General features: G+C 35.1%; 1 protein-coding gene across 5 annotated transcripts in view; it reads left to right on the forward strand.

Annotated features, from left to right (window-relative positions):
- The window catches only part of LOC124365083 (golgin subfamily A member 6-like protein 4), a 60,536-nt gene that overhangs the window by 14,805 nt on the left and 17,790 nt on the right, over positions 1–27,941 (forward strand). Inside the window, exons 1-4 of one of the 5 annotated variants that reach the window (XM_046821015.1) lie at positions 13,601–13,738; positions 20,491–20,574; positions 25,315–25,484; positions 27,302–27,493. In XM_046821015.1, coding sequence (XP_046676971.1) covers positions 13,663–13,738; positions 20,491–20,574; positions 25,315–25,484; positions 27,302–27,493 — 522 coding nt within the window. In that variant the 5' untranslated portion in view covers positions 13,601–13,662. Of the gene's footprint in view, positions 1–13,600; positions 13,739–20,490; positions 20,575–24,394; positions 24,763–25,314; positions 25,485–27,301; positions 27,494–27,941 lie in introns of those variants that run through there. The other 4 variants (XM_046821018.1, XM_046821014.1, XM_046821016.1 and 1 more) reach the window with 4 other exon arrangements.

A 27,941-nucleotide genomic window follows, 5' to 3' on the forward strand; every position in this document is an offset into this window, starting at 1 on the left:
TAAGTTACTTTAAACTGGTGGGCTTCCTTGACATTATATTACATTTTTTTAAATGGCTTATGGAAAACAGAGAAATGAATACTAACATGCCTCAACGATTCATTCTTTCCCTGGCTACAGTCCAAAAAACAAGTGTAACGCAAAACTTTAGTAACGATTATTTTGGAATTTTGCATAACCTTAATAAGAATTTTTCCTCTTATACCGAAAGTACATAGGAGTACATAGTAGGTATTACTTCCCCTTGGCCGTAATAGGTCCTACGTATGTATATGTGTTCTCCATCAGGACAAGGCAAACTCAACTATGTCAACACGATTTTGACGAAAATAGATTTCCGAGAACTAGATAATCGAACGTATATAGTATTTTGATCGAGGCAATATGGCAAGCTAAACTGTGATATAGTAGGTAAGTGAATTTAAATGGTCTTAAGTAGGCACTTTTTAACCAAAGTAGGCATATATATTTTCCTACATAATTATATTTTTTTTCTTCGTCAGAACAACAAGGCAAACTACTATGGTACTTATCTTACTTATACTATCGTACTCATATTATCTTAGACCTGAAATATATGACAAGGACTGGAAATATACGCTTTTTGACCGAAGTAAGTTTCCGAGACCTGTGTGATCCGAGATTTGTGTTTTCTTGATCGGGATGACAAGGCAGATTCAGCTGTGATGTTATGTATATGATTAATTAGAATCAGAAATGCTCCTACACGTGCCAAACATGGTATAATAATTAAGTTAAACTCTAATACTATTTACCATGAACTTAAATAATATCTACCTGATGCATGCTTACTTACGTTTTAAAATGTTTTAGGTATTCCCATCATATTACATCATAATTGCTTTTACTAAGTAATAGAAAGATTTCGGTTCTAAAGATTGTGTGCGAAGCCGCGGGTAATAGCTATTATATGGATAAAAATAACTTAAAATCATATTTTTGAATTCAGAAGATTATTTTAGAATGTGGTTAAAACCTGGACTGCTATTTTTGAATTTAGGCTGAATTCATTGTTCTTCTTTAATTGTATGTACTGAAGATAACATTATGTTTAGAACAAATCAAACACAATAGTACATGCCCAAAATTACTTTATTTTCTATCTGTCTATTTATATTTCATAGTTACAGCATTTAAATTAGGTACCAAAAATAAATTAAATCAAAATAATATAATTGAAATACAATTGCGTAGCTTAAGCCTTTTATAGTTTCAAAAAAGTGACGCATTTTAACTTTTAATACCAAATTTAACACTAATGATATTTTATTAATTTTATTTATTAGTAATTCTAAAACAAATATGCTATGTAATCACAAAACTAGGAAATTTATAGGAAATTTGTTAAAATACAAGTCTCTTTACTGAAATGCAAGGAATAAAGAATGTATCCATAGCAAGGCTCTCTTTGAAAGAATTCATATAATAAGAAATGAAGAGATATCTGAATCCTTATGGAGGAGGGCTGGGAAAATTCCATTCTTTCCTGAAATTTTAAGGGGCTGATTGTCCATCTAGCATAGGATACATATAGCCTACAGTTCGTCTGGCTAATTCCCAGCACGTAACTGGTTCTCGTTCCTTAGTCTCTGTTACTTCTACCTGACAGACATCTGTGCGGGGCTGCAGGCCAGTGTTGCACTGATGGGAGTATGATACTGATTGTTCATACTCCCATCAGTGCAACACATGATTGACTGAGAAGTAAAAAATGTACATAATTCCTAGACTGAACCTAGGAAATAGGATTATGTAACTAACCAGAATTAGAAAGCCAGGACATATGCTGTAATGTATCAGGTTTACAGATGTTCCTATCTTTTTAATGTGATTTAATGCTTTTAAGCTGTGTTTACACTGCCAAGTACAGTTGCAAGAGAACCTCTGTACAACTGCTGTTACATAATGTGAGCAAGCAATTTTATCCATGTTTACTGTAGCTGCATCACAGGATGTTGTCCGAGTCAATGCAAAATCTTTTTACACTCAACAGGAATATCTGGGCACTGTAGAGTTGAAATTGTAATGCCTGACTGCTTTCTAATTCTCTCGTACAAGTTTCCAACAATAGTCGTGACATCACTGCAAGACCTCGTGTACTCGTTTAGACTTGAAATTGTAATGCCTGACTGCTTTCTAATTCTCTCGTACAAGTTTCCAACAATAGTCATGACATCACTGCAAGACCTCGTGTACTCGTTTAGACTTGAAATTGTAATGCCTGACACTGCTTTCTAATTCTCTCGTACAAGTTTCCAACAATAGTCGTGACATCACTGCAAGATCTCGTGTACTCGTTTAGACTTGAAATTGTAATGCCTGACTGCTTTCTAATTCTCTTGTACAAGTTTCCAACAATATCCGTGACATCACTGCAAGAACTCGTGTACTCGTTTAGACTTGAAATTGTAATGCCTGACTGCTTTCTAATTCTCTTGTACAAGTTTCCAACAATAGTCGTGACATCACTGCAAGGCCTCGTGTACTCGTTTAGACTTGAAATTGTAATGCCTGATTGCTTTCTAATTCTCTTGTACAAGTTTCCAACAATAGTTGTGACATCACTGCAAGGCCTTGTGTACTCGTTTAGACTTGAAATTGTAATGCCTGACTGCTTTCTAATTCTCTTGTACAAGTTTCCAACAATAGTCGTGACATCACTGCAAGACCTCGTGTACTTGTTTAGACTTGAAATTGTAATGCCTGACTGCTTTCTAATTCTCTCGTACAAGTTTCCAACAATAGTCGTGACATCACTGCAAGGCCTCGTGTACTCGTTTAGACTTGAAATTTTTATTGTCACACTAAAATTAGCCAACTTTTTGCCAGTGTAAACATATCTGTTTTAAGCCCTGAATTGAGAGTGAGTTAAAAGACTCACTCTTGAGTCGTGGCTTTTTGAAACACTTCTCATTAAACTTGGTGTCTATTAATGGAGTCTAATACCAATAACTAGACTGGGATATCTCCCAATGATAATCAATTATCTCAGGAGTGTTTGATATGCCAATAAAAGGTGTGTGCCTTTGTAAATGAAAGCTGTTATCATACATTACTTCCAAAAATTGCATGTTCAAGTTTTCCTCTTATAGTCGTTGCATTATAGCACATTATGACTCTATGTGGAACACTAGGTCTCTACTTGGGTATAACTGTAGTCCATGCTTCACTGCCTTTCATTTATTCTTACAATAGTCAGCCAATGTGCTTTGGTTAGGTGAAGGTGATATTCAGTATATGCTTGCATGTCCATTGTAGAACACAAGATGTGAAGTCTGAGAATGCATCATTACTCCCCGAACTCTTGGAAGAAGGAATGAAACTTCTATGTTTATCTTTATTACCTACTGTCTGTCTTCAAATTAAGATTTATTTCCTCCCTGTTTTCCTTCCACTCCTCCTTTAAAGATTCAAGTATTTATTTGGCAACTAAACAAACAAGCAATAGGCTTAGCTAAAAAAATCATGCAATCTATTAAGTCCATGCACAGGCCATCCCTGTAGCTAAAAGTAAACAAGCATTTAATGACCACATCACCAATCTAGAAACAAATCAATGATATGCCTCTAAGGTTAGCATTGTGAAACTCGTCCAAAGAATAGCAAGAGTTATTTACAAGCCAATTTTTAATTACCAATCCAAATTTGGAATTTGGCAATCATCTCACATCTACTGGCAATAAATTAAACATTCTTACACCTACAATTGGAAATGATTGATTAACTTTGGATAGCCTACATCTAGATCTAAAAACATCAGATCTACGCCTTGTTAAATGTGAATGGCAAAGACAAAAACAATGAATAATGTGTGGCTCAATAATCAATTAAATACTTTAAAATGATCAATCACAACTAATGAACTGAATGCTCTCATTTCTCATAGCAAATAAATCTTCAGAGATACGAAGTCGGTACAGATTCTGTGGTGTGATCTGAATTTCCTCATTAGACGTAACAAGGAAGTAAATAACCTGCTTCACATTGAAAACAAATGTTCCACAATTTATCATAGAGCTTTAAACAATTTTGATATGGCAGGCATGAAACTGGTCTCAACTAGAAGGGAGACTTATGTCTTCAGTAAAGATTATATAAACATAATTTCTTTTAGTAGTACATTCATAAAATTCAATTATTTTAATTTGTCTAATCTATACCTATACTATTATATATAAATCTACAGGCGTCTCTAGTTTGTGTGTCTGTTACTCAATCACGTAAAATCAATTGGACCGATTATACTGATATTTTAGATGGACATTTTTAAGGTCCCTGGTCCCTAGTTTATAGACATATAGGCCTATTCCTATTTCAAAAATCCCTCCTCCGGCCTACTAGTCTTGAAAACTCCCTATTTAACTTAAAATCAGCAGATAGTAAATGTGTTTTTAATCGCTTGTCAAAGTAAAAAATAATAATGATAATAGTGATAATAAATGTTTGTTGTTATTCATTTGTCCAAGTCAGTTAATCTACTAACTTCCTGTTAGTGAAGAAGTATTTTTTATCTGGGTTTTTTTATTGGGATTTTAATCAACTACAGTAAAATTTCATTTATTACTTCAAGCTAAGGACTTCAACTTTAGTCTCCTTTTAGGATTTCTCTACACTGGCTTAAAATAGTTCAATTTTTACTGAAATCGTTGAAGCTATTCAATAAAATGTCATTGAAATATCGGAGAGAATTTCAAGAAATTGAGAGTTACTTATACAAAACAGTTTCACTCTCTGACTTCCGGGCCCCATCACTAATCTTGTTATTAATACTACTGTAATTGAAGTAACTATTACCTCTCAAATCACATGGAAATTCCATTTTCTATTGGAAATTTGGTATTTCCAAATTTTTTTGTATAAAAAACTTATGTGGTATATTAGGAGTACGAAAAAGCCAAATTGGTCCAGCTATTTAGAAATACTGTGATTACCAACAAATAAAATTTCATTTTAATTTATTTAGTTTTTAGCATCCCCAATTCTTGACACAAGCACTTAGTTCAGTCGCTGGACAAAGAGATTTGATTTTCAAACAAACATAACTTCTGGTCCCTGTTGTAATCAAATCCTCTATTATTAGAGAAAACATCTGATTTGCTAAAACTCATTCTGGTATACAGCTGAGCTGAGTAATCGTTGGTCAAAATTAGTGCTTTAATGGGAGTAGTGTATGTACTCACATCTAAGAAGGATGGATATAGTCCGCTAATTTAGTTGCATTTAACTGGCTTGACAACCTTCTCCTGATCATTTATATTGTGTATAATGGGTTAGGTAAAAATGGAAAGTTTTTTTATTCGTGTTAACTACCCTGTAGTTATTGTGCAGCACAGCTACAGTCATAACATTCTTTATTATCTAATCAGTATATTATATCATCATAGCCCTCAAGGCTAACTCTTGCTACATACCAAATCCCTTTAAAGGTTTCCTTTTGGACTTACGGTTTTTCATAATGAGGGGTTTGGGAATGTATCAATATTTTGTAATTTGCTATAAAGAAAGTTTATAGGACAACATGTTCTCATAAATATGCCAAACTAGGTTTTTAAATTTTTTGTTTCGTGATCTTTGACTTAATTGAGACACCCTTTGTAGGAAGTTCATACTATTGAATTAAAGTTTTTAATAATTATATTTTATTCCTTGCCTTTAAAGTAGGCTACTTGTTGAAAATGTTTTATATTCAAAGAAAGGACTCAAATGGAGTCATCCCTCCAAGTGGTAAGAAAGGGTGAACACTATTCTTTGTCAGGTTTGTTTTTATCTATGGTAGTGTATTTCGAAAAATTACCCTACCAAACATATACAATCATAATCTTAAGCTTATTACTATATGAAAATATGAAGAGTAATGCGAAAATATGTCAAAATTCCCACATCATTTTTGGAACTACTTAAGAATAAACTAAAGACATTTTTAGAACAGTAAAAATAGGATTGCATGGTATGTAACTTTTATGGGGTAGGATTTAAAATACCCTAGAAAATATCAAGAACATACAATGTGTTTACATATTATGACAGAATAAAAATTGTTCGTAATATTTATATGTGTCTTTGGAGTATAAGAACTGTTTGTAAAATTTTTTGAATAAAGTACAAAATTTAGAAATGTTGATACATACATATATGCAAAACAAAGTCGAATTAGTTACACCATTTATTATAACTCAAGAATATAATGATCTCTGGTTTGTTTGATTTGTTTATGCTCGGAATAGAATACCCATCCAAAGTAGGTAGGTCTCTCATATACATATACTCTTCCAAGTAGGTCAAAGTAATAAAAGAACAGAAAAACCAGTGTTGTGTTTTAATTTCCAGGTTCCCAGAACCCTTTATCAGAAACACACTGATTAATGAAAGTAAGAAACAGAACTCAAGCCAATAATTAATAACCAAAAATGAATTTTGACAAATAAGTACCATCAACAAGTTTCCAATCAGCTGTACAATTAAATATATATATATTATTTTTTTAAATTTATTTATCTTGTTTACAGTTATATTCATGAATAGAGTAAGCTTGGTTCTAACAATATTTCTTATTTCCACTTTTTCTGCCAAAGAATGAAAAATATTAAGACCAGAATAAATTACAATCACCATAAATATACATGTTTTGACATATTTTCTTAACTTTGAAAGAAATTGATTGCAGATAACTGCTAATTTTTCATTAAATAACAAAAGTAAATTAAAAAAAAAAACTAAATTTGTGTTATGGATGAATGAGTAGTGATTATAGAATTCATAATTATTTTAATTGATGGAAATGTGTGTTTTTAAGGTATATAGAATATTATTTTTGGGAAGCTAAAAATTTAGATACTTCACTGATTTACTACATATATATGCAATTTGCTATTTTTTCACCTTAGAGGTGACATATAACACAAGAAAATATTTTAAAAAAATGTAATGAAAATAATGAAATAAAACTGCATTATACATTAAGATTTTAATAAGTTTGTGTATTTTGTCTTTATGTAATATTTTTCTTATGTCAACAGTATTATAGTATTCAGGTACAAAAGTCTACCCAGAGAGATGTCAAATATATACAGTCAGATAGTTCATATTTTTAATAAATGAAATTTTGAGTTGTCTTTTTCTTCCAGTCATCTGACATTCCGATGTGATGTAATACGGACAACAAAATAAGAAATCTGAGATAGCTCCATTTTTATAGAAATAATAGTATATATGTAGTATTTTTCATTATTACTAAAGAAAAGTAAGCACTAGGAAGCAGTTAAAAATAAAAATGACATTATCTGGAATGCAATCACATAATTTTTCAATGCGACTACATTCCAAATTGAAGTTCCAATTTGTGAAGTGAATTCTCTTATTTGACTGTCCGTGCATTGATTTACAACATACACATTATGTCTTAGTGTAATATTGTCAATATTGACAAGGTAATACAAAAATTACACAAAACGCCATTACTAATTATTTCATTATTATCAAAACAAAGCACGATTATAAATATAATAATTCATGATACAACCGCTGCTCTGCGGGCGCCATTCATTCTGTAAGTGCACTTAGTACTGACAGATTGGTGTTTATAACGTGTGGTGACATGATCGTGTGACGAGTTATGTACTGGGGTGAAGTAACAGTGGATGCAGACAATGGGGCTACAGTATAATTGGTATCTGATGACGTGGCAGGCAGGGCAGGGTGGCCGGGCTGTATATTTTATACTATACACGGATAGGTACACTACAGTTTTGACAGATTATCGTGTATATAACGTGTGCTGACGTGATCGTGAGACTTATGAGTTATGTACTGGGGTGAAGTAACAGTGGATGCAGACAATGGGGCTACAGTATAATTGGTATCTGATGACGTGGCAGGCAGGGCAGGGTGGCCGGGCTGTATATTTAATACTATACACGGATAGGTACACTACAGTTTTGACAGATTATCGTGTATAACGTGTGCTGACGTGATCGTGAGACTTATGAGTTATGTACTGGGGTGGGGTAACATTGGATGCAGACAATGGGGCTACAGTATAATTGGTATCTGATGACGTGGCAGGCAGGGCAGGGTGGCCGGGCTGTATATTTAATACTATACACGGAATAGGTACACTACAGTTTTGACAGATTATCGTGTATAACGTGTGCTGACGTGATCGTGAGACTTATGAGTTATGTACTGGGGTGGGGTAACATTGGATGCAGACAATGGGGCTACAGTATAATTGGTATCTGATGACGTGGCAGGCAGGGCAGGGTGGCCGGGCTGTATATTTAATACTATACACGAATAGGTACACTACAGTTTTGACAGATTATCGTGTATAACGTGTGCTGACGTGATCGTGTGACTTATGAGTTATGTACTGGGGTGGGGTAACAGTGGATGCAGACAATGGGGCTACAGTATAATTGGTATCTGATGACGTGGCAGGCAGGGCAGGGTGCAGGACTGTATATTTTATACTATACACGAATAGGTACACTACAGTTTTGACAGATTATCGTGTATAACGTGTGCTGACGTGATCGTGTGACTTATGAGTTATGTACTGGGGTGGGGTAACAGTGGATGCAGACAATGGGGCTGCAGTATAATTGGTATCTGATGACGTGGCAGGCAGGGCAGGGTGGCCGGGCTGTATATTTTATACTATACACGAATAGGTACACTACAGTTTTGACAGATTATCGTGTATAACGTGTGCTGACGTGATCGTGTGACTTATGAGTTATGTACTGGGGTGGGGTAACAGTGGATGCAGACAATGGGGCTACAGTATAATTGGTATCTGATGACGTGGCAGGCAGGGCAGGGTGGCAGGACTGTATATTTTATACTATACACGAATAGGTACACTACAGTTTTGACAGATTATTGTGTATAACGTGTGCTGACGTGATCGTGTGACTTATGAGTTATGTACTGGGGTGGGGTAACAGTGGATGCAGACAATGGGGCTACAGTATAATTGGTATCTGATGACGTGGCAGGCAGGGCAGGGTGGCCGGACTGTATATTTTATACTATACACGAATAGGTACACTACAGTTTTGACAGATTATCGTGTATAACGTGTGCTGACGTGATCGTGTGACTTATGAGTTATGTAGCTACTGGGGTGGGGTAACAGTGGATGCAGACAATGGGGCTACAGTATAATTGGTATCTGATGACGTGGCAGGCAGGGCAGGGTGGCAGGACTGGGCCCATAAAGTGGTGGCTGGCGCCCACCCGTCTGCCCCACCCCCTGTCCACCCTGCATGCCCACCCCCTCACCCACGAGTGTAAGGATGAGCACTCACAACTCACTATTGTTTTTCAAAAGTACTCTGCTGCAGTGTAATGCAAATTTCGACTATAAATTTACAAAACACTTGGAGCAGCCTTGAGTATTTCTCATTAAATTTTGTAATTTAAAAAAGTGTTTTTTAATTATTCTTATTTTATTTCCATGAAGTGTATCTGTTTTACGTGAAATGTGTTTCTTAGTTTCTTTTCTTTTTGCATTATAATAATAATTCATAAAATGTAAACCATCTTCCAAACAAGTAATGATGTCTAGTGAATTTGACTTAAATACAAGGATTTAAATTAGTAATCATTTTGTACAGTGAGAGTATTGGGGAGTTCATCCCAAGTACTATTTAATTACCTTCTTGTTATTTTATATTGTATTATTTTTATAAATTTCCTCTAAACTTCTATACCACAGTGTGGGTAAAGGTGATCAATTTAACGAATTTAAATTCATACAGTTGATTATCATATCATGATTATTCTTTTAAAGATAGAAAACATTAAACGTTTTTTTTAAGTAGCTGGTATAGGGAACTGGTTTCTTGGTAAGAAATTCTTGCCTTCAGTGCTTTTGTAGCCTACTAGAAAGTCAGTTTTGTTTTATTCTATCCTATCTCACACCAGAGTTCGATTGATACATTCCCCAGCCAAAATTCTTAACAGCTGTTTTGTCACCTATATAATCAGATGTGATGGGCTAATATCCTAATTTTGACAGTCTCGTGTTCTTAATTAATATCTTGGTTGGACGAATTTCCTTGTTTTTATTTCACTCGAGTGGAGAGCATCACGATTGAAAGACAAGTCTCATGCCCTCTGGTGGAGAACTGTTGGCAAAACAAGAGTTGACTTTGTTGGGGAACAGCCAAATTGCTCCATCACAAAACTTTTTGTTTTGCACTGATTAGTTTTGTTCTCGCCAACAGTTCTGTTTAATTACATGATGTAGACTACTCTCATCGCTTCTGTTTGTAATGTTTGGGCAGTGCATCTGTTGATTTATCAACCTTAATGTCTCTCTGGTCACGTCTTTTGATATATAGGGTACTTCAATAATAGTCAATAGAAAGCTCGTTTATTAAAATTCGATTTTGTGCCAAAATGTTTACACCTAAAAATGTGTTCATCGCAGGAGAAACTTAACTAATTAACACTTAGTAATTTTACAATGTTTTTGTACACATCTCATGCATGGTGAGATAATTTAGACTTCAAACTACTGTTGTTTTAAAACATGTACAATATCTTATCGGATCTTTTGGTTTCCAAAAAAAATTGCTCGTTTTTTTGTGCCAGATTTGTAGTACCTCATAATCAAATTCACAATATATGTGATGTAAAAAAGATATTTAGACACATTTAGAGAAAGTAACAAGCAGGATTTGTCATAATTGTAACTTTTCATGAGTTTTATTTAAATGTATAAATAGTGCTTCTTCTTTGTATAATTACTACTTTAAATGTTCTCGACCTGTATCACTATTTTAGGAGCTGGCTGTTGTGCAACGACCTTGACATTCACCCCATAAGACAACGTTAAACACTTTTAGGCCGTTAGTTTTGGTCATAGAATTATGGTTTTTTGTGAAATATATACATTTATTAATATTCAAACGATGAAGTACAATGCAATCTTAAGATTGTTGTAAAAACACAATAAAACGCCAAAAGGCCCAAAATGCATTTAGACGCGCATTGATATGACAACTGTGAAATAAGACATTTTCATTGATTCTACAACTGAAAAAATAACATAAAAGTGTTTGAAGTTTAACGTTTTTCTTATGGAACTAAAATTAACTATGTTATGTATGGGCCGCCAATGCAGCAGTTTGCTAAAAAGATATGACGCGTGAGTTTTGTTGTTAAAAACCGAAAAAGCGAAGGAGCATTTTTTATCAATTTTCATTTGCATCCAGAGAAAAGTAACAAATGAAAATGTATCAGTGAATACTGGTATGCATCCACCAATTCGTTTTAATTTAACCGTAGAGAAACAAAGCTGGTACATGGTAATAAAACAGGGGCAATGGTAATAAATACCGATTTTACCGTTAATCAATTTAATCTGTAATATCCGTCTGCCGCCTTGGTGCCAAGCCAAGAAGTGAGAGGCTGCAGCCCAACGTCCGCCGCGGCGGTCAGGTACTTCCGGTTCGGTCTTCCCTACCGTTAAATATTCAATTACACGGAAACACGCTTGTTCCCCCATTACACCGCCCGGTGGGGTCGCTTTATATCGGTAATTTAATCCCATTTGGCTTCGCCAATGATCCCAGGTTTCGCTACTTACGTCGCGTCGGGGGTAAATTGGTTTGTTATTTATCCAGTTTCTAAAATAAAATTACTGTGGATGAGGAAACTCTTGATCTCTTTGTAGTTGAAATAAATATAATTGGCAGTGCATTCGTATTTGTTCAAACAAAATTCAGTTGATGTTTGAGGTTACCATTCACGTCACAATTAGGATATAAAGAACATCCGCCATGAGGGAGTAGGCTATATTGTGTCCGAACTGTATATATCCTTTTAAAAATTTTAACTTGTCTTTTAACCCTAGAACACTACCGTGTTTCGATATACCTTTGTTACTACCGATACGTAAATTTTACGTAGCATGTTTATTTCTGTTTTTTAGGTTATGTAAAGGTTTATTTTCATGCCTGTGTATTGTATTTGTGTATTTTCTTGCCTATGTGCTTACTTAAGGTGATGATGCGTGTGTTTAAGCGTGTGTGCGTGTGTGTAATGCGTGCACGTGTGATACATGGTGTTTTCCTAACCTTATCTTCATATCTACAATGCCATAGAAACTCATTCTTTCCAAAAAGCCTACAAATTTCCTACTATCTTCAAGACTTTTATTTACCAAAAAACAACCTAAAATAGGTTTAGTTACTTATTTTACTATACACACTTATACGTAAAATATACGTATTTTTTATCTAGCAATACTACCGCTACGTAAAATTGACGCACGGCATAAATAAAAATCAATATTGAGATAAGAAAAAGAACTGCACACACCCTTACACTTCGGAGACGAACGACCATTGATCAGTAGAAGCACTGCCCAAAGCTTAAACCGGAAGGTTGTGGGAGAGAGGAGGTGTGACTATAAACATGACGCATATACGTAAAATTTACGCACGGTAGTGTTCTAGGGTTAAGTAGTTTTTTTTTGTACAAAATGTTAGCTGAATTTACGATTGGATATAAATCGTGGGCATAGCGCTGGTTCAAATAATTATTTTCTATCAATACGCATCTAGAAGCTGTACATACAGGAAATAGTGAAAGATTCTCTCAGCCATTGAATATTTACTTTATTTATTGCCCACTCACATGACCAGAACTAAGAGGGCCTAGGGCAGACTCCACTATGGTCGCACATCACTGTTTGTTGTTATGCCCTTTTGGGCGTTCGTAAGAAACACGCTATCACGGCCCTGTAAGGGTTTAAATACACAGACAGCGACGCGACATGCAATAATATCAAATACAGTGAACATATGGAATAAACTACACAGATCACGTCACGCTCCGTGTGTTTTCTCATATGTTCTTCACACACATTTGAGAGTTTTGCATCCATTCGCATCGTGTCACGTCGCTGTCCGTGTTTTCGTACAATAGTAGACTGTTTTGTAAAGCTTTTCGTCAGCGTCATGTACTCCCTTGGAACGTTTATAGACTCAGCTACAACTGCAGGGGTTGGTTTTATTTCTGTTTCTCCCCTAGTGATGGTGGTCCCCAGTGCAGACACGCAGCGCCGGATCCCTAGGAACAAATTTCAACTCGGAATTGGAACTGGGGGTTGTCTTGTGAAATAATATATACGCGCTAGCCTCGTATTTTTTATTTTCTCCATATATCATTTACATTTTATTCTTTATTTTCTGCTTATGCTCTGAACTCTGAACATTACTATTTCTCCTTTCCTCGTCTCTGTAATTCTTTTCATAAAACGATGTTGTTTAAAAGAGATTGGCTTATAGTCATATTTAGAATCATAACTGCGCGTGTGCTTGGTAATCTGATTAAAAATTGTAATACTTGTTTATCTGTGATCTGAGGATTGTGGATTTGTAAAATAATTCAGTGCGATAGACAGTGTCCAGTGACAGGTCCGCTGCCTTTCACCCACAGCTGGCCAGGAGATGTCGGGGCAATAAAAGCGGACATAAAGTAATAGGGTAAGAAAGTGAGTGAGAGACGGCGCGCAGCGGGGTGGCGTCTATTGATTGTCGGCCGGGGGTTGTCGGGGGCGGCGCGGCTGGAGGCGGCAGAGAGGCAGTCCGGGCGTACACCACGTGAGGAGCACATCACACAGTCACCATGTTGATAGGCCTTGTCACAGAGTCCGTCATGTCCTGCTTCTGCCGATCCTGCAAGGCACCCATCGCCGCCACAGGTTTGCTTTGGCCCGCGGAGTACCCCAAGGACCTGGTTTTGTGCCGTTGATATTTATAATTTTTTTGAGGTTAGGGTGCCGAACCGGCCGGCTTAAGGTGGAGATCCACCCCAGACATGTCTGACTAAAACCATACTGAAAAGATCACTGTAAATCATTCAAAATGTTGTTCATATATAAAGAACCCAAATCATTGTTAGTAGTTTACTTGCCGATTCAATATTCTGTGAAGCTCAATTTTTCTTAATATTCATTAGAATGCTAATTTTTGGTTGGAAAAAGTAAAAGCATGAATCATATGAAGGAAATGTAAAATACCATATGCAAAAACTTGTTGCTTTTATATTAACCAGTGTATAAATAGAAAGGAAATTAAGGCAACGTTTGCATAATTATGTTTTTAATTACATAGAAAGTCCGAAATATTTAACCTAGTTTATGTTACGTCGCTTAAAGCTTTTCTTAATCCACACAAATTATGGTGGTTTTTATATCATTAATTGATAATTTAAATGTTAATAGTCTAAAGTTGAAAACCGTCCTTGGGGAAACGCAGATATATCCAATGTTAATATCATCCTCAGCTTTGGTACTTGGCAACATATTTAAGTTGTAATTATATAATAACGAATTTCAGATATTTTATACTTGTAAATTGCTATACGTGTTGTTAGCAAATTCTTATCTGATTCCAATAATTGCATTACAGACTAATCGTAGAGGAAATTAATTTTTGTATTGAAATCGAATAATCTAGGTGATCGTATATGATATTGTACTGCACTTTGGAAGGTTGAAGTCACCTCAGAGACAGACTGTACAGACTCGTTGGTCGGTACAACCCACACTTTTCATGTCTGTACCTGTAGTGACTTGTAGTCCAGATGATTACTATGTTTGATTGTGGTTGGTGCCAGTCTGTGCCGACAAGATTAGACCTGTTAGTTAGTCCTGTGAGTCAGTCCCAAGGCAGCGAGAAAGGCATTTCCTCTCAGCGTGGGCTTGCAGAGAGCTGGCTTTATACAGGACACGTCAACGCCCATTTCTTGTTCTATTTCCATTCTGTTGGACGTTGGAGTAGCAACGCTATTCTCCGAGTTTCCGGTGTGGCACTGGAAGGTCCACGCACAATTACTGTACGGAGATTGATCAAATAATGAGGGGGCAACTAAATTTCCAATTGAGTAGAATGAATTTTGTCATTCCATACAATACACCACATGTACTCTGTTCACATATAGCAGACTAGATGTTAATGTCTTGTGTGCTTCTCAAAATTAAATCGTGGTAAAATAATTTTCGAGTTACACGAAGAGAAGTGAAAGGGCATTGACTTTGCCAATAAAGAGAAGCAACAGGGCTCATGAATAAATTTACCGAGGGATGCGGTTGGAATCCCAATATTGTCCCAGGCCGTAGGAGTGGCTCGATGTAATATTTTATGATTACGCGGACAGATTTATTATAAAAAAACTCTGCGTTTTAAAGCTTTTATTAATTTGAGGTTTTATGTACAGCAGCCGATGGATCCTCAAGTGTGGTTAATATAATATTTCGTGTATCCGTCACAAATTGTATTCGTTACTGTGAAACGCCGAGATTCGTATTGTACAATTTGTCAGTATCAAACCGGATAGTTTTCACCGTTTTCACTTTCTGTAATGACACGACGATAGTGTGTGCAAGTTAAAAATATATTTTCCATGTTTTCCTGTTGTACTTAGCTACTTTTCGTGATATGTTATTTTAATTACATCCATATATATGGATCCAGTAATATGGCTTTTTGTGTAATTTCTTTAATCAGATTTACGACAATCGTTTTTGGTTTGTCATTGGATCAATAGGTTACTTTTGTAGGGTGCGTGCCCGGGTTCTGGTCACAGACAGGTGGTGCGATCGATTTTGGGGTTGGAAAACATAGTTTTATGATAAATTCGTAGCCCTTTAAGATAACTTGAATACAGAAAGCAAGGACATTTGTTTTGTCTTCCCACATGAAATTACAGGCATGTAAAGTAAATGTAAAGGTTTTACATTATGTTAAAACAAAGAAAAATCTACGAAAAGTTATTTTCTTAAATTATACGTAATTTAAGATTTTTAAAATTGTCATTCTCGAAAGTATACGTCTTGTACATACAGCAACAATTCATATTCTTGTCTTTAGCTGCTTTTACGTAGGCATGATTTCAAAACTGATTTCCATCTTTAAATACATGTAATGTCGAGTGGAGCAATAAAAAATATCTACTTTTTAACCGACTTCTAAAAAGAGGAGATTATACAATTCTATATGTTTCTATGTTAAATTTTTGTATATTTTCATCGATTTTTTCCGAAACTGAGTCGATTTTTATTATATTTTCACACGAAAGAGGCCTGCCCGATAGTTGGCACACATCAATTGTTTGAGGATTGGTCAAGTATTATCTCAAAGGGGTATTAATTTAACATACGAATATTTTCCAAACCCTAAAACTATTTCACTACCTGAACAAGAGAACCTTTATAGTTGTCGTGAACAAGTCGGCGCTGTGGATTTAATGTTAGTTGACTCGGGGAACCTGCACTTAATTCAGCTTCTGACGATGATTCAATGGAAATTTCAAAGTACGATTTATGTAAGGAAAGATTTTTAACTGCTGATAACTTTTATTTTAAACGTACTTAAATTTTGTTGATTTTGTGGAATGTTTGCTCAAACAGACCAATTTGTACTCATTATAGAGTGATTTTTAATTAAATAATTCTTAAATGCGTACGGATTAGGGGGATTTACGTTGGTTAAACAAAAACTGTGGTAGCACGTGGACAGGGAGGGCTGAGGAGAGAGCACAGGTGCGGCGACACGGCGGGGTTCCCGGGGGTGCTGTAATGAGATCACATCCCGCGGGGAGAGACCCCCTAATTGTGCGAAAACAGGGGTTGGGACCCCTCGGGACGTAGCCTTCGCCAGCCTCGTGTTATCATGTCTCGCCAATTCAAAATCATTTCTTTTGTAAATCACATAAGAAAACAACACGAATAGCGTCGGCTGTGGAGAGTCAGCGTACAATGGGTTGAAGTGAAACCAATTTCATTGTGACAGGATGCGGAGGATTTGTGTGTGTTCGCGGTCGCTGTTCTATTGTCCAGAGTCCAGGCTACCATTTGTGTTCTGTGAGAATTCCTTTTGCTATGACTCGGCACAATTTAATTTAGTCTAGTCATTTCAGATGAATCGAATTCTTTTTAAAACATATTTAAATGCTCGTTTGTTAGTATTCATATCAGTTTGAGGTGTTAGTGAATAAGTTAAATGACAAATTCTGCACTTGCTTCGATAGTCAATTAAATTTGTGGGTTTTATAAACAAGTTGAAAAAGTTGGTTGCAGTTAGTATGGCGTTCAGTACCTTTTATACTTGAAATTTCAATGGATTTGTAACGGTAGCTGTGGTGGTCGCTGTATTCTAGTGTCCTGGGCAAAAAGGCCAGTTGCTGCGAACTCTTTGCCAGAAGTATGTCATTTGCCTTTTATGCGCGACGATTTTTTCAACAGAACGTTCACCTACTGGGCGAGAGTGACTCGTACACAGACTAGTGATGGGAGAATCGAATACAGAATCGAATAGTATTCGAATACAGCCAGAGTATTCACATATTCGAATACATCAAAATGGATTCGAATACTTTTGAAATGAATACAATTTCTCTGGAAGAATTGAATTCAAACCTGGAGTATTCGTTTATTCTGACAAATAGTATTCAAATAAAATATCCAAGAGCTGTATTCGTATTCATATGAGGTTTAAAATGAATACATATATGGGGACTTTGAAATGAATAATTCAGGGGATATTTATAATTTAAAAAAATAATTACAAATTTTAATACTTAAAAAAGTATAATTAATTGTATAATTATTAAATTTAAAAATAAATATTATATCATATATATATATATATATATATATATATATATATATATATATATATATAATAACTGAGTTACAGTTCTAAGCAATAAAAACGAATATGAATATTTATTTTATATAGTTGTGTAAAAACAAAATATTATTGAGGTTTTCTTTCTTCAGTCTATTTCTACGGTAATTAGTGACAGGACCTGCTGTGGAAAATAGTCTTTCAGACGGAACTGAAGTAGCAGGTAAACAAACAAAGATATTTCTTCTGAAGTTCGTATATCATGGGTATGACTTGTTTATACGAGGCACCAAAAGCCAAAGTATTCGAATACATATTCGAATACAGTGATGAATTCGTGACAAACAAGTAAGACAGGTCTAGACCTGTCTGTTAGAAACGCTCAGCTGATCAAAAGTATTCGAATACATATTCGAATACAGGGTGAATTCACACACATTCTTCAAAGGCACACATCTGGCGGCACTTCCTGCTTTATACTGTGTATTTAGTCCGATAACTGCATATTGCACCATAGTTAGACAGTTGTAGTACAGCATTTTAAGCTTGATTACGATAAGATTACAAGAAAATTATTATCATATAATTAACTAAATGGGTTGTCACTTTGGGCCTCGAACGGTGTTTTGTAACGAGTAGTATCTGAGTGTTTAAGAAGTAGTACTTCAATTAATAAAAAGAAATTGAAATATGAAAAAATAAGATTAATATGAACGGCCTACATAAAGATGTACTAAAAATGTATTTACTATTATTGGTTGTGTCCGTCATATTGTGTAATTTTTTGTAAGACTAAACTTAAAATTAATTAATTAATAAATTATAGTAATTCTCTTACTAAATACTGGAGGTTGCGATATTTTCAAAACAATATCGTGTATCTTCTGCTAGTGGATTTGTATGGAAATGTTCCTCCCTATGTTTTATGGGTTATTTTTATGCTACGTAATCTCAAACACAGATCGAGACTCGTATAACTGCGCTTATAATTAGCCGTGAAGAGGAAACTATATGGAGAGCGGTGTTACAAATTTAAAGTGATATTAACTTAGTCTTCATACAAATCTTTACTTGCAAACTTTGCAAATGAATCGTCTTTGCAGACCGAAAGATTAAAAATCGGTAAGTAAGTAACAAAATTTATTATAGTGAGGATCAGTTATTTTATTTTGAAATCATGTGAAATAAAGCCTTAATTCCATTTTCACAAGGACGCAACGTTCAGAACTTCAACAAAGATCTTACTTGACACGTACCGTTGACGGTTTAGCCAAGCAAAGGAGGCAGGAGAGAGTGTGCGGTAGTTATATTAGTCTGCATTCTGAAGTAGTGTGTTATGTAGTTGAAAGAATCTCGCAAAGCAAATTGCCTGTATTGTGTCCCTAGCGATTAATTGTCTACTTTGTAACTTTTCCAATTCTCGTTCGCTGCTTCTGATCGCCCCCAATCACAGTAAGTTGTCGGTTCGTCGACCCATATGATGTCTTAATTGCTTCTAGTGACGATTTCCTACTTGTTTTCCTTAACCAGCTCAGCTCTTATCCAATTAGCGTCGTCAACAGTGGACTCAGATAATTGCTGTTTTCGTGGTGATTGACGTTTCGCCGCCATGTGATTCACTGGTGTGACGTTGTGATGCAACTGTCCAGTGGCTGGCTGTTACGAGGCAGCGCGTTTATGACGTCCTCCTGGACTATTGTAATAAATAGTCCTGGGTCCGAGGGTTGATTTGTATTGCATGAAATCGTAGCTCAGTGTAGCTTTCATGAGGGTCGAAAAAGTTTGTATTTATTATGAAACGGTAAATTTGTCACAGACATGTCACAATACTTAAGCAGGATACACATAAAACCAACTTTAGTCGCGTAAACTTAAATCAGCGTCATCCAACGCGAGATAAAGGCGTAATATTTTTTTGAAAATGGAGAGTTGCACTCTCTATCCCGTTGGCTAAATGCTGGTATAATTGGTGGTGTTGGTTGTAGGTGTGTGAAACTAAACACATGCGACCTGTGAAACGTTTATAGTTTGGTATATCGAACCCTTTTAAATGTCACCATATTTCGATATTCATTAAAACTAACGTGGTAAACGCGTGTGTGTGTGTGTGTGTGTGTGTGTGTGTGTGTGTGTGTGTGTGTGTGTGTGTGTGTGTGTGTGTGTGTGTGTGTGTGTGTGCGTGCGTGCGTGCGTGCGTGCGTGCGTGCGTGCGTGCGTGCGTGCGAAATTTCCTCTGTCGATTTCATGATAAACTAGGCCGTATGCGTATACAGTAGACTACAATATAAATTAGCTCTCGGCCCCTGGACGAGACAGTACTGTATATTTGAGTGGAAGCGTATAATGGAACCCGACCACAAATACGGCGACACTATTAGATTTTAGATTTATACTCGTTTATGTGGTAGCTGTTTAAAGGCGGTATAATGGGAAAGAGTGCAGCCTTACAGTAAAACACCTAAATATTGATCAAATTTTTGAAGAAATTGAAAAATTGAATTGTGTGACTAGATTACGAAGTGGTAACTCGTTGATAATTTGAATTAGATTCGCGGTTCAGTTCTGAAATATAGCTTCGTGGAGTCAATGTGTCGCCAAGGATTACTCAAGAGGAAATCATCCCGATTTTGATAGTTTCATAAATGGTTGTGCGTCAGTAGTCATTAGTAAGTAAGTAGTTAGTTGATTTCATAAAATCAGCAGAACAAAAGAAATAAAACACGGAGACTGCTCCTAGTAGAATAAGTTGCCAAGTACCGTCAGCTGATGTTTGAAACTTCTTTCCCTCTTATTTTGTAATTGATTTAAAATTTTGTGACCCAAGCGAACCGCAGGAACAAGGCCCCCCTCAAGAAATGCAAAACGGCGAAGATCCGAACGAAGCAGCCCAAGAAGGTGAAATTTATAAGTAAGTCCATGTTGTCTGTATTATACGCCCCCCACCCCTACTCCACCCCCAATAATGCAGAAGAAGTATCATTTAGGTCTTAGTGTAATACAATTTTGAGAACCTCTTGGAGAGGACAGTCATTTATTAAATTGACACCTACCTCTTAACTGGAGAAAGAGCAAAATATAGTTGACAATTTGTAATACCTAATATGAACCAGTTTTGTAACGATATATTATTCCCAACTTAATTATTTTTACCGTTTGTTTTTCAGAAATATTGATAAATATACATGTTTTAAATTTTCTCCTTCAGTTGTATCTCGCCACATTGTTATAACTGTTCCCTCCACTGTGGACTTGGTACAGTTGTTTTTGTAATACTACGAAAATTGAAATTTATGAGCAACTAGGTATGTCATTTTATGTCATGGATCTATAATAGTTGCTATACACAGTTTGTATGTGTGTTTTCGTTGTGGGAAACTAATTTTATAGGCAGCTTTCATGAGGGTAGGTTTACATCTACATAGTAGATGTAGTAATTACATGCACATTTTTGCTCTTACGTAGTGCATGAACCGCTTCTGGAAAAATATGAGTGTCCTCATAAAAACAATTTTGTAACTAAAGTATAATACATTTTTTATCTTTTATCTATTTTACTCATCACTAAAATCTGGGAAATAAAGAAGATTGGGAGGTATTAAATGTAAAAATATTATTAGGTGTAAGTTAAAAATCTGTTTTTTTAAATTTCTTATAATTTCAATTTATCCAAATTACTCAGTTTTTGAATAAATTAATTATTTGATTTGGTAGTCCGACATGTGCACTTTTATTCGTCAATATATAGTTTTAATATAACCGCATTAGTAAAATATAAAAAAATGCACTAAAATGTCGTTGTTTTATTATTGAGATTATCAAAGTAAATGTTTTATCTGCACATGATACAATTGGCCCTGATTTCTTGAATAATGGCCAATTTTAACTGAAAAGACTCTAAAACTATAGTCTATAAAACTATATATAAGACTATAAAAGAATATTTAGAAAGCTAGAAGTTTTATGGTACTCTGTACCTTCCTGCCCAAAAGGGGAGGGATTGTTTTTAAGATCGCCCCAATGCGTCAGTCCTGCTGCTGTCACAATCAGATGAGCTCGTGTCAAAACCTACTTGGTTGCGTGGCTGTGAAACACTCAGGGCACGAACAGAACCATCGCACGAACATCCTTATTTTCCTTGATGTTTAGCGGGCCTCCTGCGTTGTTCCCTCACATTCGTATCCTTTTTGCACACATCGGAAAGGAACAAACCAGCGCTAAAAATTTCATCTTACATTTTGTTTGTCCTGCTAATAACTCTTTGGGCATGTGGTAACAATTTTATAATTAATTATTAAACATTACTTCTAGGTATCTCTTTCACATCGTATGAAGGAAATTGGAGTAATAAAAAAGGTGCTATGAAGAATAGTAAGTAATACGCATCCCGTTTCGTAGATTTTTGTGTGCGCAGTTTTTCTTCATAAGGAATAAAGCTGTTTGATCGGGAAATGGAGCGTAAGTGAAATATGGATGGCGCGAGCCAATGGTAGAGCACGTTTATTGCAGACAATCAGCAGCGTAATCATCGTGTTTCTTCTAATACGCTATTATGAATGAGGCACTGAAAGATAGTTACCTCAGTGATCGCTTACAACAAAAACTACCAAATCGGATTTCCAAGTAAGGCACTGGCGGGTGAGAGACGACCTTTATACTACCAACTTCTGACAAGTCATCGTTCTTGTAAATGAATGAGAACTGTAAGACGCTCCCATTACACAACTATGCGACAGTTAAAACGCGACATTTCAGGTCTGTTAACGTTGTTCAAAATGTTCGTTTTATTTACATAATCCAAGTAACGTGTTTTAGGCGATTATTTATTTAAGCCATTTCATTTATTTACTATTTTTATTGTGACGAGAGTGTAAAAGTGTAAAATATTTTCCAAAAATAAAAACTTAGTTTATATTAAGAATTTTTTGTGAACATAAATAGTGCTTAAAACATTTGTGTAGAGTATGTAGACCAAATATACATTAAAAATATTGTTTTAGAACGCCAGGGTGCAACAACAGTGTAGAATACTTAGCCACCACTAATCGTCAGAATTAGTTTAAAATTTGGTAAATAGTTTGTCGTTTCCAGTGTCGGCCCCAGGCGGTGGGTAGGGCGGACCGACCGATGACTACCCTCGGTAGACCCGGTGTCGCCGCTGGTGCGACTCGCTCGATACGTCGTCTCGCCGCCTATCGATTGTCACACACTCGGCTCGCCCGCACCCTTCACGTCGTCTTTTATTCGTTTTTACGTCGGGAATATCTATATGGTCCAATTAGACCGCCACGACATCGCATTCGCATTTATCTTCTATATATATAAAAATGAAACTGTTCGTGTGTAACAGCATCACTCACAAACGGCTGGACGGATTCGCCTAATTTTTTTTTTAATTTGTTCGTCTTGATCTGTAGAAGGTTATAGGATACTTTTTATCCCTTTCCCGATTCAGGATTCCGCCCCACTGGTTACAGAAATACCCGTAAGAAATGCATTGCAGCAAACATATGTTATTAAATGAAAGAGTCTTTTCAAATTTTTAATCAGCTGTTCTTTGTAAACATATATAATGCGACAAAAAAATATATTTATATATAAATTTTCTTTACACTTATAGTTTTAAAGCATAGAGTAAGCTTAAGAGAAACGACAAATTTTGTTTAAAACTGTTTCTGCAATCATAATATATAAAAATGAATGTTTGTGTGTTTGTCCTTTATAGACTCAGAAACTATTGGACCGATCACTATGAAAATTTGTATTTTTCTATGTAGAAGGTTTATACGCAATGCCCATTGATGTAACTCACCACCAGGCTGTACTGCAAGATATAAAAGTTATCAAAGCGCCTGCACATTATAAACTGCAATTACAACACAGTAGTTACGTATATTAAAATACCCAAACACTATTTGAAGGCAAAGAAATATATGGGCAAAGCTTAAGAGACGCGTGCGAAGCCGCGGGAAACAGCTAGTCAGTTCATAAAAAATCCTCCAACCAAATGATTTTTAACAGTTCTGAGCGTTTCACATGCTCTCTGTGTAATACAGAGTCCTCAAAGTCGAGGATTATATGTCTCTGTATGATGTACTATGCTGAGATAAAGTCCCACTGAAGAACCCTACACATTGTTTTTAAATGTGAAATTAGGAAAATGTTTGTATTCGATGTATGTTTCAAATGTGTAAGAAATCAAATTCTTTAATACATCTAGTGTTTATTATATATTTATTAACTAAGAATACAGTACCAACTCTAATGGATTAACTTCATCTACATCAAAACTATGTGCTGCATAATTCATAGTAAAATCTATATAGTTAGTTGGAATTTATTATGTTTTACTGTAGTTAAAATTAGGAACAGTAATACATGTTTAAACAGTGTGTAACAGTTTTGAAAAATATTTGTTAATACTATATATTGGTGCTACAGATGTGTAGCCAAACATATCACTACAGCTTATAGTAGCAGACTTATACAAACATCCGCCACTATCTTTGGTAGTGTTTAAAACATTGTTCTACTATAAACCCTTATTTTAAATTTAATTCATCCAGGAAATATCATGTAATTACTAGCAGAGAAACTTGTGTAATTAATTTATTCTAGACTTTGAACCGATTATGGTCCTATAAATTGTCTAATGATGATGCTGAGCAATGAGGGGAAAGAGATAAGGATGATATTGTTATCTCCTAGCTTATCAGGCAAGCCTTAACCTGCTTGTAATAACTGTGGTCAGTGAAATATACAAGCAAGGTATTGTTTTTGTGTGCCTTTGAAAGTAGTGTACTTTTCTGTTTTGTGCAAGGCCAATTTTTCCAAATGAGTGAAATCGATCAATGTATTGAAAACTTATTACTTGTTACCGAAAATGCCATCAAGGGATTCGAGGAAGAATGTTTAAAACTTCAAACAAAGTTGTCACACACTCTCCACAGTTTTAGGATAACCCTTGAAAACATGAGGACACAGCTTGAAGTTAGTCTGAACTCCAAGGTGCCTGATCCTGGTGTTGTATCTTCCAAGTATTGTGTTCTTGTAAACAAAAATCCTTTGAACGATCTAGAAACTTGCACAGAAAGCAATGGTTTGTGTGTCGTAATAGTTCTAGTTATAATAGTACTAATAATAATATGGCTAATATTTAAAATAGCTATGTTTTTCAAACAGATCATTTATGTAATACTTTATCTTTTATTAAAATATCTGTTTTAACCTCATTTAAATATCTCTTAAGAGAGATTTAACAATACTTGGGTTTTTAATTTTATTAACTCACTTAGTATAATTTTAATTGGAAAATCCGACTGTTGAAATGATGATGTGTTGGCATATTTAGAGAATTGTATTTATGTACTTACTTGGATGTGTGTAATAATAATTCTCAAGCCCAAACCATTTTTCAATGTTAAAATACATGGATGTAATACAACTGAAATATATTGACCTTAATAATTGTACTACAAATTATTTGATAATTAATTAAATATTTATCATTAACAATTAATTGTTATAAACTGTATTGGATTTTAAATTGAATGGTTTTGTTTACAGTCCAAACCAACTGCAAATTTTTGGCAATTTAGATATGCCTATTTAAATTACATTTAGTCTAATTACACTGATTTCATTGTTTCAGCCACTGAAATCCGTTGCCAGGAGCAATCAAAGGGTGGACTCAAGTTCGATGTGATCTTGGCGGACCCTGCAGCAACCCCACCAGCACCCAAGCGGACCCAGTCCCCCACCAGGACTAAGTCTGTTGAGAACATAGAAGAAAAGCTTAAGGCTGCTGAGGAGAGAAGATTGGTAAGTAATAAATCTGGAATTGTTGTTTTGTAGACCTTCTGTATAGAGTATATGTGTCCCATTCTCTAGATTAGATAAGATTAAAGAGGGAGGTATAAAGATCTCTTAGTTCCCAACATGTCAACCCAATCTTATTACACACTCCAAGTTTCTTTAGTATAGTCTGCCTACCACTATACGTTCAAGAGGTCCAAGAACTTCTGCCCAATGCTGACGTCGAATTCATCACTTGGTTGTGAGGTTCCAAATAGGGTTATCCTACTAACCTCGAACCTCTCAAAATGCAAAATAATGTGTAGCAGTTTCCTCTGGCTGATTACATAGTCTACACCTAGGATCATCATTAATGAGAATTGTGCAAGTGTTTTGTTATTTAAATATGTACAGTAATGAAGGAAATGACATATATAAGAAGGGTTTTGTTTAGCTTCACTAGGTCCAGTCCGTGAACTGGATGTTAGTGGCTCTATGAGTTTCTTGCCAAATGATTGCCCAGAGATGACAGTTGCTTCGCTCTGAACCATTTTCTAATAGCTTGGTAGGCAGTTGACTTGCTTACACCACAAGCCAAAACATGTTCAAGAAACTTTGAACTTCTTTGATCCATTTCTTGTTACCCACCCTTTAAAAAAAAAAATTACACCTGAGTTGATATACAGATAATCTACAAATTTTGCATTTGAGTGTAGGTCTAAGTGTACACAATGATTTGGATGAACTAATATCTGTGGGAGAACATTGTAAGGGTAAATGTATACTGTAAAAGTGGTAAAAATACATAAAAAACGTTAGATGTATTAAAATTTATTTACGGTCATATGCGGCTTACCTGAATGTTCATCATTATTGTGGAAAGCAGTCGCAAGCGATGGTGCTTCAACACCAAAAGTAAGATTGATGTGTTCTATGCTTTTTTTCTTGGAATAACTTACTTTAAAATCATAGAATGTTATAGCCCGAAAATGCTCTCTTTATAAATTAATGATATGATGACTAAGAACCCTTTTTTAACTAAATTTATAATACAATATTACAAAAAGCATCTACTCAAAAAGTTAGCAATTCAACTTCACTTTTAGAAAACGTTAATTAAGTTAGTTTTCTAGTCTTGTCCTTCCATTCATCCTTTCCATCTACTGCTTAAAACCCACGTTTATTTCGACATTATTTATACTAGGGAGCAAATGCAATATTATGAATTAGTATTTTTTTCTGTTTGAGAATCAAACTGGAGATACTAACAGTAAAATCAAAAGGGAGCGTAGAATTTATTAGTTCTGTTAAATAGTTATATATTTGTCCCTGAAAATTTGAAGAGATTAATACAATTTTATCATGAAATATAGAGACTTTTGCTTTTCATTAATATTGTTCATATATTTGTCACTGAAAATTTGAAGAGATTAATACAATTTTATCATGAATTATATAGAGACTTTTTCTTTTCATTAATATTGTTCATATGAGTATTAAAGTAGTTTTTCAAAATTCAAGATCATTATCAGAAAGATTAACTCTGGTATTATTAATTACCTTAAAAATTTTATTTTGAGTAATAACAATCCTAGAGTCATAACAATCATATAACAGGGGATAATAACAGGGTTAATAACAATCTTGAAATAAATTTAATCTTCCATGTAACATATGCAAATAATACATGTTACATTCGACCTGACGATGGCATCTTTAATGTCGAAAGGCCTTGTGTAAAAAAATACAGTTATTGGATAGTTGTGAGTTTTCTTTTATCAAATAATTGAAAATATGTAAATAAGTTTACATGAAATTAAACATTTCTTACAACCGTTTTGCAGTCACTGGAGGCTAGCAAGATTGCCAGTATCGCAGCTAAGCTGGCCAAGATCGAAGAGGCGTCTAAGAAAAAGGATGAGCAGACCTCTGTCTTCATCACCCAGACCAAAGAAGCCCTCGACCAGAAAATGGAAACGCACGTGGAGAAGAGAGACGCCTACATCAGTGCTTTCAAGACCAAGTTGAAGGACCATGTAAGTTGGAGTCTTGTAGTGACTGCCAAGTCATTCAGTACAGTCCTGTCAATCCAGTCCTTGTATAATTTATATCTGAGTTTCTGAATATTATGAGAGAACTAAACATCTCTGTGCTGTCTTTAATGTATATCTATTTCTAGTGTTTCAGTTATTCCATTTGAAAAGTAACATAGAATAAACATATTTTTGAAGATATCAATAAGAATGTGGGAAATTGCAGGAAAGCAGTACCTAAAAGTGTGATACTGCTGAATCTGAGTGTTTCACCGTTTGTGCAAAACTACAGACAGATAGTTCCAGTTTGTTTTAGTAGTTTTCTATAAATTAAAACGTTGATAATTTGCTTTCTTTCAAAGTATACAAAGAATTTTATGTGCTGAACATTTTTATTTATTGTGATAAAATGTCATGGCAAATTAGATGTTCATTGCTTTTTGTATCCGTC

The sequence above is a fragment of the Homalodisca vitripennis genome, chromosome 6 (genome assembly GCF_021130785.1).
Source record: "Homalodisca vitripennis isolate AUS2020 chromosome 6, UT_GWSS_2.1, whole genome shotgun sequence".
In the NCBI taxonomy this organism is placed as follows: Eukaryota; Metazoa; Arthropoda; class Insecta; order Hemiptera; family Cicadellidae; genus Homalodisca; species Homalodisca vitripennis.